The sequence below is a fragment of the Brassica napus genome, chromosome A3 (assembly GCF_020379485.1).
Source record: "Brassica napus cultivar Da-Ae chromosome A3, Da-Ae, whole genome shotgun sequence".
NCBI classification, from domain to species: Eukaryota; Viridiplantae; Streptophyta; class Magnoliopsida; order Brassicales; family Brassicaceae; genus Brassica; species Brassica napus.
The window spans coordinates 12,913,566-12,931,506 of record NC_063436.1 but is presented as its reverse complement, the minus strand read 5'-3'; the positions used below and the strand labels follow the sequence as shown (position 1 = coordinate 12,931,506).

Below are 17,941 nucleotides of genomic sequence, written 5' to 3'. Positions count from 1 at the left end.
TAAAACATAGAGCCAGTCGAGTTGTTGTCAACCTTACAGATCAAGAGATTCTTGCAAGAATTGCACCAACAAATAATAAAAGCGTGCGAGATGACTGAACCTTCTTTCTTTCCTTTTGTTTTTTAACACTTGTTAATGCTAAAGACACACAGATTACAAACAATCAGAGAAGGTGTAAATAGTTTGTGCACTAAATGTAGAAAGTTAGCTTGCTTTGCCTCTGTAATCAATCTTCCTTGCGTTTGGCTTTTATTTTTCCAGTTGATAAATCTCAGTTTGGTTTTAACAGTTTCTACTTCCCACTGAAGTCTATATCTCTTGATAATAATATATCGATACTAATATGACTAAAAACCCTTACATGTGCAGTCTATGACTATAAGGATGGATTAATATTTTAAAGAAGATTAAGAAAACAGTATTATATGGAAAACTTATTGAATAGAATAAGTAGTAGTAGACGACATAGACATGTTCTTGGGAAAGTCAACATGCCGTGGGACAAAGCAAAAGAGAGAGAAGAGCATGTTCATCATCATGTTAACACATAACATGCTAAAAGAGAGATATTTTCCCAAAAACAAGAAAACAGGAATAAGCATATACTCCACTTGGATATTAGTATCCCCTTCTTCCATAGCCGCGGCGTGCAAAATCTTCTTGCGTTTCACCCTCTAGATACGCATCAAATTCACATGAAAAGAAAACACAAAACCTCGGTTATTATAATAAGAAAAAGAAACTGGAATCCATATCCTTTTAAACAAACTAATTAACTCACCTGCCAGATTGGTCGCACGGCTAGCTTGAGCATCAGCCTCTGAATTGAATTCCTATAAACAAGACAGCGAACAATTAACTGCCATCTTGACTTTGAATGTATTAACAACGAAGTTAACTACTAAATGGATCAGAATCAGCAGGCTAATTAAAGAAAAGGGGGTTAGTGGCTTTACCCTGGGAACGTGTTGAATATCACACGAGTCAAACTGACTCATAAGCTGCTGTGCTTGTCCACAAAGCTCAGTCATTTTCGGGTGGTGGGTTCTCCATTCACCTTGAACCTGCTGCCAAATAGTGAGATACTAACAACACAAACGAGTAGTGGAACACACATAAGAAGAAAAGAGTCGAACTTGGACCTGCTTACAGACAAGCTGTGAATCACCCTGGACGCGCACATTTCTAAAGCCGTTGTTAAGAGCCGTCTCGAGGCCAAGATTGAGAGCTCGATACTCAGCAACGTTGTTTGTAGCAGAGCCTAAACCCTCGCGAGAACGGAAGAGCACAGTGTTATCTGGAGCACGGAGAACGGCTCCTGCACCTGCTCTTCCAGGGTTTCCTCTGGAAGCACCGTCAAACTCGATGGTACATGAGTCCTGAGGATTACATTTCAGAATATTATTATTATTAAAAAAATATGCAAAAAAAAAAACAAGCATACGAGGGAGCTTATAGAGATACTTGAGCAAAGTTGGGAGTAGAGTCACGACGAGCCATAGCAAGCAAAGCAAAGGGTTTCCTGCAAATAGTAATTGAATAAGATGAGCCAACAATCATCAGTGGGTGCCAAAATAAGCAAACAAGTGCAGATCTAACATCATCATGTTCTACTAATGCATGGTAACTGTCAAAATGTAGATACTAAATAAGCAAAGCGAAACACGTAAAAGCCTACGGGATTCGATCTTAGTTTTCAATAGAATAAAACCAACAAAGAGCAAGGAGGCAAATCAAATCAGGATTCACGACGGCTGGGAATTTTTCTCTACGTACCTGACTGATTACGAGTGCTGCTCAAGAGTAAACGAGTGTAGTAGTGGAGGATGAGCACGTCTCATTTAGGTTTATATTTATAAACAAACCATCCACCCCTAATCTAAACGGGCCGCCTCCTTCTCCTTTGGGCCTTTTCTGGACCCAATGCAACTTTATATTTATTTTGTTTCAGTCAATAACACGCACGCAGTATGATTATGATTGGAGAATAATTTTCTACTTTTTTTTGGTAAAAATAATTTTTTTTCCTATTCTTATCAGTTTAATTTTGGAAAATTGCACCCAGTGACTAAGAAAAAAAACAAAATTAACTAAACAACCAAAAACACATTCTCTCTCCCCTTTTATCTTCTTATCTCTCTCTACTCTCTCTCCAAAAAACTAATTTTGTTTATTTTCTTGGTTATTTCACAAATAACCCCTTTAATTTTCTACTTCTTGTTAATTAATTTTTCTCTGAATAATCAAATAACTCATTTTATAATGTGTTTACTATGTATTTTCCTTCATTGTTGAAGTAATATTTGGTTTATGCCCATTAATAAACAGCAAAAGAAAAACTATTTTGGGTAGAGTCTAATTAGACAGACTGAGAATGCAATACACCGAGCTGCTTTTGCCAACCTGAACCTTTCGCTCTCTGTCAGCACTCTCTCTATCACTTTTATGATATTTGCATCCTGCAACAACCAAAAAAAAACATCGTTTAAGAGCTTTCTTCACATAAATGTCTACCAGTGATCATCTATACAAGTTTTTGCTTCTTTGTATCAAGAACACTTGTTAATAGTAGATAATAGTAAAATTCTGAATTAATAGATTAGATTTGTAAAAGTATTTAGATAAGAACTCAACGTCAGGTTCTTCCGAATACGAATATTGTAGATTATATTTTTTAGGCATGGGCACAGATCAGATATCCGGATTTTCGAAGGTATTTGTGATTTGCTTCGTATGTCACGGATATTTAATTTTTTTATTTGATTTACTTCAGAAAAATACAGATATTCGGAGAAACAGATATCTGGAAAATAAATAGATATTTGTGGATATTTACGAATACTTACGGATATCTCATTTGTTTTGATTAATACAAATAATAATAAAATTTTAATACAAGTTTGTTTTGTAAAATATTTTTGCATGATATATATGATACAAATTAAAAGAAGTAGTGAATCTACATATTTTGTAAATTTTTTGAACTTAGTTAACAATTATAATAACACAAAACTTTAAAAAAAAATTATAATTGTCATAAATATGTTATCTTCCTTTTATGTAATACTTTTATATAAGTAATAATGTGAATAGAATTTATCAAATCATATGTTAGAATAATAATTATATAATTTTATATATTAAAAACTTTAAATATAATCAAGATATACATGTATTTATATATTACCGGAGAATATCCGCTTCCAAAAAAATTTAATATTTGTGATTTGATTCAATTTTAGCAGATATTAATTTTTAGTATTTGTTTTGCTTCGAAAGTTTACGGATATCCAGAATTTTTGGATCAAATAAAAATGAATAACGAATCAAACTAAATTTAACGGATAAAATGTCGAGCACTAATATTTTCGAAAGATTCTGCTTATAATCTAGCCCATCTAGAAGATGTAAATAGGCATATCACTTTATATATAATCTTATTACTAGATTTTGACCCGCGCTTAAGAAGCGCGGATTTGAAATTTTAAAATTTTTTAAATCTAGTATAATTTTTTCGTTTCACATTATAACTATTGATTTTTAATATTTTTATTATTTATTATTTTTTATAGTGTTAGATTTGTTTGAAATAGATTTAAAGATGATATGTATGTTTTTAGTAGTAAAGATATTTATTATTAAAAATATATATTTTAATTATTGAACTGTATTAACCAATGTTTTGAAAATCTGATCGGACCGTATGATCGAACCAGTCGGATCATGACTCACTCTTCTAACTGGTTCCGAGTTATGCTAGAAACCGAATTTGAGTTAAATCGGACCTAGTTCAATATTAAAACCCAGTTTTCGCAAATTCAAGTTAAAAAATAAAAAAAATTGCAAATTTTAATAAGATTTCATCAAAATTTAATATTGTTTTCTACTACATATATAAATAAATTAGTTTTAGTTTTTGAATTTTGAATTTTATTTTTTATTTTATTTTTAAAATATAACATTGATATAAACTTATATCAAAATTAATTTATAGTTATACTTACATATATATAGTTACTTAATATAAAATTAAATTAAAATTAAGCGGTTAAACCGATTAAACTGGTCCGGCCATTGACCCAGGTGCAATGTTGAATCAGTGTCCCGTTCGGTTTTCAAAACATTGTCATTAACACACAAGCTATCAATTTTAAATATGAATTTTCCTCGCATATATTTATATCATAGTTACAACTATCAATTTACATTATTATAAAACCAATTATTTTTAGTATTGATATAGTTTTCAATTTCAGGTATTAAATTTGTGATAACATTTCATAAAAAGAGTCAAGAAATACATGAATAACATATCACTTAAAAAGTGCAATGAATATTGTTAAGTTTTTAATACAAAGGTACGCATCATATGTTCGATAATCTATATGTAGGGTCCAAAAATATGTACATTAATATTAATCCGTTTGTTATGACTATATCCTTAAGTTATTTTCTATGTTAAGAAAATAATAATAAAATATTTACGTAAAATATCGTTGTTAGTTACAATATCTCTTTTTGTACATCAAGGAAATTATGAGTTGACGTATGGAATATTACTTTGGCTTAAAAATAGACTGAATTATATGATGTTAGTCTAACTAATAGGTCCAAACAACCTTGCATAAGTAGATTTTTTTAAAATGCTTCCCTTTTAATAGTATAGATTATAAAATGGAAAGTGACAGCTTCTTTTTAATTTCCAGGAAAGGAGGTTGTCATGTTTGGCTGGATCTCACCTAAATCCCACATTCCCATACCTTCTTCCTCTTCTCACGCACATGATTCTTTCTTTTGTTGTACATTTTATATTGGGAAAATTGGATAAATAGGACACTTTGAACTTGGATTTGTCACATTAGGATTTCTAGAAGATATTTTAGGAAAATAGGATTTTAGATCTTGTAAAATACCAAAGTACCCTTAATTTACCAATTATGTTGAATTTAAATTATAAATTATAATAATTTTCGTAATAGATTTTAATGTTAAAATTAAAATCTATAAAAATTAAAAAATAAAAAAAACACTAAATGGGAAAAAAGGAGACGCGGGATGCCGCAAACCTAATTCCCCTTTCTCTTTGTCTTCTCCGTCGTAGACTCGTCGCTCTCCCACGGCGATTTAGGGTTCAACGGTGAGAAGCTCTGTTCTTCGTCGGTGTTTCATCAGCCCGTGGTCTCTACTCTCGTCTCCGTCACCATCCTTTTCGATCTCACTGAAGACACAACGGCTGCGAATCGTTCTTCCTCTTCGTCGGGTCAAATCGATTTTCGAAGTGTTCTTCCATCAATTTCGCCTCTCAATCTCACAATTCTTCACAGAAGGTATTGGATTTCATCTATAGATTCTCATATTAAACGAAATCGAAGTGTTCTTCCATTAAAGCTTGATTTTTTTTTAAAATGATTTGCCGTGTTTCTTAAAATAATTTTGTTTCACGGATTGGTTGATATTATTGAAACCTTTACATGTGTGATGATATTGAAACCTTTACATGTTGAACTAATAATTTTGTCACGGTTTGTAGCTATGTCTGAGGAGCTACCGAAGAGGCTTTTTAAGGAGGGCGAGGAGCCCCGAGTTACTCAGATCAACAACAACTGCAGGATCGACTACATAATCCGAAAGTTCCAAGCGTGGCTGCCAAAGGAGTTGGATGTCGTGAAGAAAGACCCGGTTTTTCATCAGATTTTTAAGCTCCATGAGAATGGTCTTGGATACTCTGCGAGGGTGATACACAGCTTCTTGTGTAGGGAGCTGGTGACTTTCTTACAGCACGAGCTATGGTTTGTCTTTGCGAGGAGACCGCTTCGATTCTCATTGCAAGAGTTCCACGCCGTAACCGGGTTTGAATGCGATACTCACATTTCGATTGAGGAGTTTGAAGAGTGGAAATATGATGGTGGTTTCTGGAGCAAGGTTTTGAGGAGAAAAGATGGAACAATTACACTCTTCAACCTGTGGACTAAGGACAAGGAAGCTGTAAAGAAATGGAAGAATGCAGATCGCATACGTCTTATCTACTTGGCGATCATTCTTTGTGTGGTATTGGCGAGAGATGAGAAGGCTAATATCCCCCTGAAGTACATCGCGGTGGTCATGGATCTTGACAGAGTTCGAAGGTATCCTTGGGGAGTTGCTGCTTATGACCTTCTCTGCAAATCCATAGCCAAAAATCGTTCCCAACTGAAGGAAAAGACCACTAGCTATGTCTTGGATGGCTTCTCATACGCCTTGCAGATTTGGGCAATGGAAGCGGTGCCAAAAATCGGGAAGCTTTGTGGAAAAAAGCTGGATAAGGGTTTCAAGGACGGTCCTAGATGCATAAACTGGATGGGAGCTGCGAAGGTGTCATATGAGGAGATCATTCGCTTGGAGGAGATTATTACACCCAAGGTAATTTTATCTATTTATGACGACTCTTTCCGGTTTGAAATGAGTAGTTAGTATCTAACTGTATTTCCCTGTCTTGTGTAGGATGACATCTACCCATACATCTCATGGACAGGAAATTATGATGTTGTCAAAGCTCAGGCGTTTCGCAGAGATGATGATGTGGAGGATGACAGAATCAAGGTTCTGATGGAGATGATAAAGAAGGGGCATGATTTTAGTGAGCATGTTTGGGAAACTGAAGAAAATGAAGTGATTTCTTTATCTCTCGATGACGAATCAGCTGTGAATGATGAAGCAAGCGTGAATGTTGAAGCAGCCGAGAGTGATGACGACTTTCAGACTCCGAAAGGATCAAAAAACGTTGGTTCTAGATCAAAGAGGGGTAAAAAGAGGCTTCCCGATCGTGGTATGGAGAAGAGAAAGCATAAGGTTCTCGCAAGTGGCGCAAAGCAAGCTCCTTTTAATGAAGACATGAAGGCTTTTATGACACAGTTGTTTGAGCACAACTTCTCTGGAATGGAACAAAGGATACAGAAACAGATGGCCGAGACATTTGAGCAGATGCGGACAGAGCTTAAACAATCACGTAAGGAAGCCAGCGTTGAAGTTGAGCTTGGAGAGCCTTCACCGACAAAGCCATCGACGAGCCAGGCACCGTTGAGGAGGTCCACACGCGGGGTAAACAAACACTAGTCTTCACCATCCTCTTCAATGTTATTTTGTCTTGTTTAAGTTCGTGGTTTGCGTGTCTGTTTGTTTTATTGGCATCTAAGTTATCGGCCTGAATTTTGTTGTACTTTATAAGGTCTCGGTTTGTATGTGTGCTTGGTGTGTAAGTGTTCTTGGTTTGTAAGTGTCTTGTTTGAACTTATGTAATGGTCTGGAACTTTTATGTAAAATAATTATTAATGATAATGTATTTTGGTATCTCAATTATTGCTTATTTGTCATGAAATAACAGGATGGTTCCGAGACTACATTCGATGTGAATTATAGTGAAGCAGATGATTTGGGTCGCGGGATAGGTACACAAGGGGTTGAAGGGCTTTCTCAGACGTCGTATGTGCCAGGCTTTGATCCATCTCAGGACAAAAAAGAAGAAGACTGGTGGACTCCAATGACTTCGGTCCGAGGTTCAGTGGATAATCCAGTAAAGAAAGAAAAGACAGAGATGAATACAGCTCCACCGCCGTCACAGTGGGAGAAATGGTGCAAAAGAAAAGGTCATGGACTTCAGCTTAGCGATTCACCATTGCCAGAAGATGCTTCTCCGCAGGCGTCACTTTATTATATCTCCGAAGAGTCATGGAAAGGATTCACGGAATGGGCATTAAAGCCTATACCTTTAACAATTGGTCCTACATGCTTTAATTTGTCTGTAGCTACAAGAGTAGTAAGTGCTGGAAAATGGCTTGGAAACGAGGTAATGAATCTTGTACTAACCTTTAGTGAATTTATCTTCCTAACACTTCTTATATGCTATATTACTTAACTTTCATTGTAAATTTTTAGGAGATGGATGCGGTTATGTTTATATGGCGTGTGAACACTACATTGAATCGTTGGGCCCCTCGGCGTGTTGCTTTCATGAGTGCTATGTTTTGCCTCCAAGTAGACGCTGCATACAAGAAGTTTTTACCAAACAAAAAAGCCTATCAATTGCCTGATTTCCTTCTTGGGTACGGCAGAGGAGAGCTTCCATCTCATGGGCGGACTGATCTAGTTTGGGGTGTTGATGTTGATCGACTCTACTTTCCTCTGTTTGTAAATGGTAACCATTCAGTTCTTTTTACATCCTAGTATACATTTCTTCGTTTACAAATTTTTGTGGACACGAACGCAGGTAATCACTGGGTTGGTGTCTGTGTAAACATCATTGAAAGAAAAGTAGAAGTCTTTGATTGCGGTCGGGGAAAGAACAGACAGTACGTTGAGAAGTTTGCTGCTATCATTCCTAGGATTGTGAAGTCCGTTGCACCACAAGAAAGACAGAAGCAGCTACTCCTCTCATCATATTCTATCGTGGATGTGCCTATGAAGTTGAGATTGAATAAAAGTTGTTGTGATTGCGGTGCATACGCTTTGAAGCACTTGGAATGCTCGCTGCTTGGTCTTGACGTCAGTTTAGTGGATGATGAAATCATTATGGGTTGTAGACAGAAGATTGGAGTGGACTTATGGGAGGCTGCACACGACCCCATCTTTGCTGAGGTTATGACACGATATGTGCCTTCACCATGGGAGAGGTCTGAGGTCTTTGACCTGGAGGATGATTGATTAACTGTGATTTTAGTAGTTTGGTTTGTTAGAATTAGAAAACAACTTTGGCTTTGGTATTTGATTTGAATTAAGAAACAACTCTAGCTTTGATTTTGTATAAATTATGAAACAACCCTATAAAGAACAAAATCATAAAAACTGAGGACCCAAACCCTAAACAAACCCTTAACTAAAACCATAACCATAGACATACCCTAACCAAACCCTTAACTTAAACCATAACCATAGACATACCCTAACCAAACCCTAAAACCATAATACAATCATGATTCTTAATCATACCCTAAACAAACCCTAAATCTGTAATTCATAGTCAAACCCTTAACCCTAAATAAACTCTAAAACCATAACCGTAGACATACTCTAACCAAACCCTTAACTAAAACCAAATACAAATTAATCCAACGCCTCAAACACACACCTATTTATTGATTATTTTTGTACATTGGTCACTATCTAAGTACGTCCGTCCACTATGTTTGATAGATGTTTAAACACTAATTTAGAGGGTTCAAAGACAAAGTTCTTGTGGTGTTATCGATAAATTCAAAATGATTTTTTTCTGCTCTGCCTTAGCTAGAATACGCGTTCTGGGAGTATGAAACGACGTAGTTTTGGTTATTTTTTTGACCTAATCTCTTTTCTTCCTCATTCTTCCTCGACAGAGAGATTGCAGCGGCGAAAATTTGGAGATCGACTCCCTCATGTCTTCAGTAAATTCTTCATCCACTACAAGAGATCGCCTCGCGAAACAACGGGGAATTCCCACAAGATGCAATTGCGGTGAGGCAGTGAATCGTTTCACTTCAAAAACAATTCAAAATCCGGGAAGATTATTTCATTGTTGTCCTTTGGGATCTCAAAAGGTTAGTCATGTTATCATATAACTGTCTCGTTGTTGTCCGATGAGAGTAGAATTAGTCAATCTAATTGTGTATTGGATGTTACTGATGAAGGACAAAACCCACTTGTTCAAATGGACTGACAAGTCAGTTGTTGAGGAGATTGAAGACTTCCAAGACCTGTTTGACGTGTTACTCGTTGACAATTCCGAGTTTCAGAAATCAGTGAGAGCTGGTGAGGCCATGATGACACGCCATGAGAGTAGAATTCAAGAGATGGAAGATGCAATGTGCCATTGCGAAGAGAAGACCTTGGAATGCATTAGGGAACTTAGGGGCATAAAAGCTTTGTTTGTGTGTTGTTTGGTGATGGTCTTCTTGTACCATATCTATGCATGATGTTCAACTACTTTTATGTGCTTCCTCAACTTGTTGTTTCTTATTTTCAAAGAAGTTAAGACCATGTTTCTTGTTATTTCGAGGTGATCATCATCTACTGAAACGAATTATTTTGCAATTACTTTGATTGTTACTAGAATAAATCGATTTGTCTCTATAGTTTAGCAAATACCAAATTGTCAAATAGGTTCTTAAACAGAAGATCAAATTGTTTCAAAAGCAATAAAGAAAAAAACAGAGACAGATGCAGACACATAACAAACTAGATGGGTAAATCGCATGTTCCTCTCTTGTGTCCTTCAGTTCCACAACGGCTACACTTATGCTTTTTATTCTTCTTTGATCCTTGAGAAGATGCGATCTTGTCTTCTACTGATTCATACCTTCTCTTTACTGGTCGACCAGCACTCTTTCTTGTCTTTGGTGGTAAAACCTTTGCAAGTTTAACCTCAGCAGGGACATTCCATTCTGACTCTACAACTGCTATTGGATTAATGGAATCTGCATAGGCGGTTCTCCACGCTGCAGTGCTGTATAAGGCGTCAGTGAATCTGTGCACTTCCATACCTGTCAATCTCAAAAAAAACTTGATCAATATGAAGTCTATATGATGAAAATCCCGAAAATAAATAATTCTCAAGTATTCATGTGTTTATACTTCCATACCTCGTGAATAAATTGCAGGAATGGCGTGTCGGCAAGGAATTTTTCCTATATCATACTTACCACATGTGCATGTTCTTCTTTCCAAATCAACATGACAATCATATATGTCTCCTTTTACAACCGATCTGAAGTTGTCAACCTTGTAAACCTGGAATCCTTTTGCCTTCACAATTCTCCTATCAATCTTTCTCTCCACCTTAGCGGTTAAAGGATCTAGATGCTTTGAGCTTAACAAGCGACGCTCATAGAACCATCGAGTCAACAGTTCTCTTATACTATCAAGCAAAGGAATAACCGGATATTCTCTAGGTATTCTAAGAACTGAATTTATAGACTCTGCAGGGTTCGTGGTCCTAATGTCATACCTGGAACCAGGGAAGAGAGAACGAGCCCATTTGCGCACATCAGCCTCCCGTAGATATCTTCCAAGCTCAGGACTCATATCAAAAATTTCGGTGATACGTTCTTGAAATTCAGTGTATCTATATGCCCGTGAAGCCTTTTCTACCAACGCAGTCAATCCTTTTGTCTTGAAAAATGAGACCACATTGGTCAATAAGTGATGAATGCAAATTCCATGTGCTGATCGAGGGTAGACAGTCCCAATAGCTTTAGAAATAGACGCATTTCTATCTGAGACAAAAGCTAGGTCTTGACAATCAGCAATAACCACTTTCAACTGTCTGAAGAACCACCCCCAAGAATCGTCATTCTCTGAATCAACAACCCCAAATGCAATCGGATACAAATTAGAGTTACCATCTACAGCAGTAGCAACAAGAAGTGTCCCTTTGTATTTATTTTTCAGAAAAGTTCCGTCAACAACAATCACCCTTCGCATTGCATTGTAGAATCCTCTAACTGATTGCCCAAATGACATAAATAGATACATGAATCTTCCCTTCTCATTAGTTTCATAGTGAGTATGCGTACCAGGATTTGCTTCTTTAATCATATGCAGATATGCTGGTATTTTAGAGTAACTGCGATCTGGTATACCTCTAGCAGCTGCAATAGCAAACTCACGAGCTTCCCAAGCGTGCCAATAAGTAATCTCACAACTATGCTCCATTCTCATAAATTGAATGATGTCATTCGGTTTTGGGCCATCGTTTGCATCATCAAATCGATGTTGTATCAGAGTCCCAATTGTTCTTGCTGATGCTGTTTTTCCGAATTTCCTTTTCTTTGAAGGAGCACATGAATGTCTTCCATCACATTGGTTGATCATGAAATATGTAGACCCATCTATTCCTTCTGCACGCACAGTCCAGTTGCACAATGCATCTTTACATCGAATATACCACCATTTTCTCGTGGATTTGATAACAGTGTAATCGAAATTATTCTTCATCGCTAAAATTTCCATTGTTGCCTTCAGAACCCCTTTACTTGTGAAAATTTGATCCTTCTTCACGAAGTCTCCTCTCCAAGCTCGACCATCCTTATCACTGTCTCCATTGTTTTGAAAAAGTTCAATGTTTTCACTCCTTAAAGGACCGCAACCATCTGCAGCGACATGATTCGTTCTTTTAACAAAAGACTCCTTTGACGGCTTGACAAACTCTGCTCGATTTATCTCAGGAACTTCTTCATCCTCAACATTACTTGAATCGCAAGGCTCCTTATTCAAATCGATATTGACTCGTTCCTTTTGATTTACACCGGAAACAGAGAACATCACACACAAGGTAGTAGACGATTCCCTCTTTGCATAGCCCACAAAATTAGATGCTTGCCGATCATTGGTGATAATAATAGGAGGATTCCCTTTTTGATTCAACAACGAATAACTGAACTCGGCATTAATGGCATTATGGTCCACCCCATAATCCTCACACACCATTATCTTGAGCTGCTTCAACGTAGTAGTAGTTGCTAATGTTACCATTCGACCACGCCTTTCTTTGTCTACCACGAAACTCCAGTCATCACCGCGACTACACATCCATTCACCCGATTTGACATAGATTAGAACCATGTTGTATTGATAGAGAAAAGAGAGATGATTATGTCGATGAAGAAGAGAGAAACACAAAGAACGACGACAAAAGATCGTGGGAGAAGGAGAAAAACGTGGGAGAAAATATTCTTGGAGATATTTAGGGAAGATTTAGTTTAGATTTAGGAAACATCTTTAACCGATTATGGAAGTTTCCATATTTTTCGGATTTCCTGTAGAATGTATAACCTATGTAAGTCAGAACACAGTAGAGTAGATGTGAAACATATTCTTCCCTAGGCGCCACATAAGGTAAAAGGCAGACCACATCATGGCTCCAAATATAGATAGGGTATATCAACGCATTGTGGCTACATGTCGTAACCAAGCTAAAGGTATAAGAAAGACATCTTTCTTGATTATAACGTAACGTAACCTAGCTTTGGTTAGAATATATAAGAAAAGATAGGTTACGTTGTATACCAAAGATATATCTATGTATAAACATTAGTAGCCGAATTCTAGACTAAGTAGATGACCAGAATGAGTATTATAACTGTAGCTAGAAGATGAAATAAAATATGATTCATTTTAAAAAAAAAAACAATTTAAACATATATATTGTCATACTTATGTTTCCAATAGTTTTGATATTTTTTAACATTTTTAAAATTCAGTTTACTATTTTTTCTATTAAAAAAGGGTAAAATATGTCCAGAATTGTCCAAAATATCAGAAATCCTATTGTGACAAATAAAAGTTCAAAGTGTCCCATTTTTCCAATTTTCCCAGTTTATATTTGCTAACACCATATTGAAATAAGTTGTATCCAGATTCCGATATTTTTATATAAATTACAGATATATAAAGTTATAGCATAAATATCTATACTTTTAATAAATTAGCTGAAGTCAATTATCATACAATATGTTTTTTTTTATCAAATCATACAATATTTTTTTTTTTATCAAATCATACAATATGGTTATAATGATAGATTCGGCCACCTACTTTCCTAAAACATGTCACATGTCTTCTCCCTTGTCTTATTCTTCTTTATCTCTTTATTTTTATTAAAATTAAATTATTTTAAGCTGTTCATTTATCCGATCAATCAGCTGTTTCTTCACATTCCATTTCCTATCTCAGATTCTCAGAACTGTCTTGTTTTCCACTGTATTGTAATTAAATCAATAGATACAATTTTTTTCTATGATATGTTAAATTTGTTGATCAAAAGTTTTTTTAAAAAGGGTACATACTAATGAATACTTCAAGAATTGAAACGATAGAAACAAACCAGACTACGTAACACTTTCATAACCTTCGAACCATCTGTGTAAAAGACCCAGGAGCATTATTGGCTTTGAGTAATACTTAGTTGACATAATATGATTCCATATCGTTTTGCCAATCTCCCGAGCTAACTGTTTCACCGTTCTAGTGATGTGCTTGTGACGCTTATCATTATATTATCTCAAGATGTAGTAGATGGTCACCTGAAATACTAATCTCAGAAGTATGAAATTGAGAAAGTCATACGTGTGAGTAGTAGCCACTAGCCAGGTAAGTGTTTTCCAATATGAATCGGGTGTCCTCCCGAAAAGGCTTCCTACCACTCCTATTTCATAGTGTAGGTGCAAGGACAAAAAAAAAGGCATCAAAATTTCTTTTCATACGCATCCCGTTGCCACCCTATCTTTGACCGCTAGCCAACTGATGAAAGAGAATCGAGTAATACTTTGCGAGAACCAGACTATACTGGCTCCATCACTTTTTTCCTCTTTGCTCTCTTATATGTTTCCATGTGGATTGAGATGAGAAACAGTTATAGAACTCATTTTCTGCTGTGGCTCCAGAAAGTACTCCTTCCAAATGTGCGAAAGTAATTTTTACTAAATTAACTATTATGGATTAGGGAATTTGTTGAGATTTGTTAACAGCAACAATCTGTGGGAAATATTATGATGTAGTTCTTTAGAAGAAAAAAAGAAGGTATATATAATGACCAAGATATTTGCTGTAAGTTGCTATACTAATATACTATATATATGGTCCCGTTGTAACCTAATTCAAGTTTCTAGAAGTCCTCGGCTATAAGCAATATCCATCTGTATCTACATGGAAAAGTGGATAACGGTTCATCCAAAATAGTCCAAAACTCTGTTCACATTTCACTCCTGATGGATTACGCTTAGAAATTTCGACAATAACTTTTGAAATTAAAAAGTTCAAATTCACTCATGCTGATCGTGATCTAATATGCTTATACATATTTTTATAATACTACTAAATACCAAGCTGATGGTGACGGTTACGATTTAAAGTTGGAAAGAATAATAAAGGAATGATCGGTAACACACTATGCACGGCGCTGATCGTACCGATTGATAATGTTACGAAAGAACGGTAAAGTCATTGTTCTTACCACAACGGTGAAAATTTTCCAATAAAAGCCTTTAAAAGGTAAATATATATATGAACAAAACTAAAACAAAAGAAACTGAAGTAATAATCACAACAGTGACAAACGCGCCGCCATCACTGGATCCCACCACGGCTTTGAATCTGCTGATGATCCGTTTCCACTTCTCCCACCCGACCTGACTAAAGAAGTTGATCCGGACCCAAGAGTTAAGTCCAGATTAACCTCTTTCTCTCCTGAATTATCATTGTAATAACAATCACCGTTCTGTCGGATATCCTCATCAGTCGTTGTGCCGCTTGTGGATGCTACGTTACCGGAGGAATTTTCCGTCTTCGGCCTGACGGTAAAAGAGTTTTCAACGGCGATGGAATCTTTGATCGGACGATGAGTTTGTGGGTCGATTCCATGGCTAAGAAGCTTCCTTTTAATATGAGTGTTCCAATAATTTTTAATTTCATTGTCTGTTCTTCCAGGCAATCTTCCCGCGATCAAAGACCATCTGCAAAGAAAAAAACATCCAAAGGTTAACTACTGATAATGACCTTGTTTCTATTTTTTTCTCTGTTTCTTGGAAGGTTGAAATTTATTTCCCGGGAAAATTTTAAAAATGGAAAGTTTAATTACTTGTTGCCGAGTAAGCTATGGAGTTTGATGATAACTTTGTCTTCTTCATCAGAAAAATTGCCACGTTTGAGATCAGGACGAAGGTAATTAATCCATCTCAATCTACAACTTTTACCACACCGTAACAATCCTGTTGCAATCAAAGGAATAATGATTACTGAATATATATATAGACCAAAGTATTTGTGATTTAAACTCAATAATTATGAGAAAATAGTTATGAGACCTGCGGATTTGGGAAGTGAACGCCAGCTACCTTCGCCGTGAATACGGATGTAGTCGATGAGACGTTGGTCTTCTTCTTTGGTCCAAGCTCCTTTGTTTGTGTGGGCTTTCTCGCAACAAGGAGATCTTCCCATGGTGATGGTGGATTAATATGGTTTTGCGTGTACGCGAGAGAGAGAGAGAGAGAGAGAGAGAGAGAGAGAGAGAGAGAGAGAGAGAGAGAGAAGAGAGCAAAGCAAGATGTGCGGAGAGTTTGGGTCTCTTATAAAAAAAAGGAGGTGACTTTTTGACCGAGTTGGTACATATACATGTGATTATGTGTGAGAGAGAGGATGTGCTTTGCTGTGTCGTGTGTGGGGGATTTTGGTAGGTAACCTTTTATTTTCTTTATCTCATTTCCCATTTTTTCTCCTTAGATTCTGCTTTTTGTTTTTTTTTTTTCCTCTTTCTTATAGGTCGTTGAGAGTTCAGACAAATACAAAAGTAAAAAAAACTTGACATTTCTTATATAGGTTGGGAGTTTTATTTGGATACATCAGAAACTTCAAAATTTTTAGTTTTTTTCTTCTTCTATTTTCTGGTCATTTGTCACAAATTCTCCCTTTTTAATTTGATATTTTTTTATACAAATGGAGATATTAGTCGAATCTATTCATATGTCATTTGAAATAGAAGTAAAAGAACATCATACTACACAAATGAAAATTTTGTCATTCACAAGAGAATTAAACTATTATAACAAAACAGAAATCTTTGTATACATCATTTTCACGAAAATCAGCAAATGATTTTCTTACCACCAACAGTTGATGAGTCAAATATATGATTGTTAACAGTATATGCGCCAATTTATTTTCATTTCTTATATAAAAAATGAATTGTTGAACTAATAAGGCCATGTTGGGTTTCTACATTTCTATATATGGTAAAAGACGGGCTTGACAAAAACTTTCCAGAACATGTGTTTCTGTCCGTGAACTTGTTTTTGGAATTCTGCTAAACTATCCAAAATGTTGTCTGAAAGCTCAATTTTTTCATGCTTAGCTTGCTGATCCAATGACCCTCCTTCAGACTTGGAAGAATAAATAAACATTGATAAGGAAACTAGTAAGTTCTGATCGGGAATTCAACGAACTCTCATGTCTTACAAATATCTGATGAGAATTTCAACTATGCTTTTAGTGTTTTGAAAGTTATGCATTAAGATCAGACAATTAACCAAGAAACCACCCCATGATCAAACCATACAATTGGCAGCAAATAAAATTTGTAGAAGATGAAGAAGATAATGTCCCCAAGTGTATTTACAGAAAACAAGTTTAAACAAACCACTCTCTCTCTCTCTCTAAAAACCATATCCTCTTCCTTCCCTCTTCCTTCCCTCTACTTACTATTACCCTCCTACCGTTTTGTTTCCTATTCCGGTGGCCGTAGTGTCCTTTTGCGGTCGCCGGAGCCCTCCTTATGTTTTTCTTCCGCTTTTTCTGTCATATCCATAGTCTTTTCTGTGTTAGCAGAGGTGAAGCTCTGAGATTCTCTCCCGGTAGAGATCCGATGTTTATGGAGTAGATCTGTGTTGTTCCTAGTGAGGGCAGTGATGCTAGAGGACGGCGGACACCCCTTGTTGTAACTACCTCCAGTTTTTCTCGGGCAATTTCATCGGGAATTATTTAGTTAAAAAAACAAGTATTTGACTAGTTTGTACAAATTAAAGGCAGACTCTTAAATAGTGGATGTTAGACCATGATTAACCCCAGTCTTTTAAACAAGTATCTTAAGTCTTAACTGAAGTTTTTAGTTTCCGATAAGAAACGGTTCTTAGTTTTTTTAGATTTTAACTAAGAAAAGTTAAGACCCGTCTCTTAAATAAGAGATATAAGAGTCGTCTCTTATCCGAAAAATATAAAAAAATATCAAATCATGAGTCAAAAATCCCGGCTGAGATACCGAGGTTAACAACGTAAAATTTTGGATCTCATATTTTCTGTGAATAAAAAATATTTAGAATTGCGGAAGTAAAGAAAAGTGTAATAACTATGGACATATATTAATAAAGTTTTTTTTTTGAATAAATTTAAAATTTATTCAAAAAGCCTTCTTATAACAAGTGTGGAACCATAGTTAATTTTATTTATT

The 17,941-nt window shown here is 35.8% G+C and overlaps 4 protein-coding genes across 5 annotated transcripts; 1 reads left to right on the top strand and 3 right to left on the bottom strand.

The window, feature by feature from the left end:
• Window positions 1-421: 421 nt before the first annotated feature.
• On the bottom strand, window positions 422-1,840 carry LOC106441977 (uncharacterized protein Mb2253c-like). Its single transcript, XM_013883720.3, has 6 exons — window positions 1,777-1,840; window positions 1,465-1,522; window positions 1,143-1,379; window positions 957-1,064; window positions 782-833; window positions 422-674 (listed from the first exon to the last, which is right to left on the bottom strand). The coding sequence occupies exons 2-6, from the start codon at window positions 1,498-1,500 to the stop codon at window positions 619-621; spliced, it is 489 nt and encodes a 162-aa protein (XP_013739174.2). The 5' UTR covers window positions 1,501-1,522; window positions 1,777-1,840; the 3' UTR covers window positions 422-618.
• A 2,958-nt stretch (window positions 1,841-4,798) lies between these two features.
• LOC111199655 lies at window positions 4,799-8,625 on the top strand. 2 transcript variants are annotated; one of them, XM_048776006.1, is made up of 4 exons: window positions 4,799-5,327; window positions 5,531-6,399; window positions 6,481-7,077; window positions 7,361-8,625. In XM_048776006.1, the coding sequence occupies exons 2-4, from the start codon at window positions 5,533-5,535 to the stop codon at window positions 7,889-7,891; spliced, it is 1,995 nt and encodes a 664-aa protein (XP_048631963.1). In that variant the 5' UTR covers window positions 4,799-5,327; window positions 5,531-5,532; the 3' UTR covers window positions 7,892-8,625. The 2 variants fall into 2 exon arrangements, with proteins under 2 accessions (XP_048631963.1, XP_022545391.1); XM_022689670.2 differs by having other exon boundaries at window positions 4,799-6,399.
• Window positions 8,626-10,054: 1,429 nt separating this feature from the next.
• On the bottom strand, window positions 10,055-14,720 carry LOC106449208. The gene is made up of 2 exons (XM_048776005.1): window positions 10,587-14,720; window positions 10,055-10,487 (listed from the first exon to the last, which is right to left on the bottom strand). Exons 1-2 carry the CDS (start codon window positions 12,565-12,567, stop codon window positions 10,183-10,185), a joined length of 2,286 nt encoding a protein of 761 aa, XP_048631962.1. The 5' UTR covers window positions 12,568-14,720; the 3' UTR covers window positions 10,055-10,182.
• Window positions 14,721-14,932: 212 nt separating this feature from the next.
• On the bottom strand, window positions 14,933-16,151 carry LOC106438486 (transcription repressor MYB6). The gene is made up of 3 exons (XM_013879654.3): window positions 15,807-16,151; window positions 15,581-15,710; window positions 14,933-15,455 (listed from the first exon to the last, which is right to left on the bottom strand). Exons 1-3 carry the CDS (start codon window positions 15,937-15,939, stop codon window positions 15,044-15,046), a joined length of 675 nt encoding a protein of 224 aa, XP_013735108.2. The 5' UTR covers window positions 15,940-16,151; the 3' UTR covers window positions 14,933-15,043.
• Window positions 16,152-17,941: the final 1,790 nt, after the last annotated feature.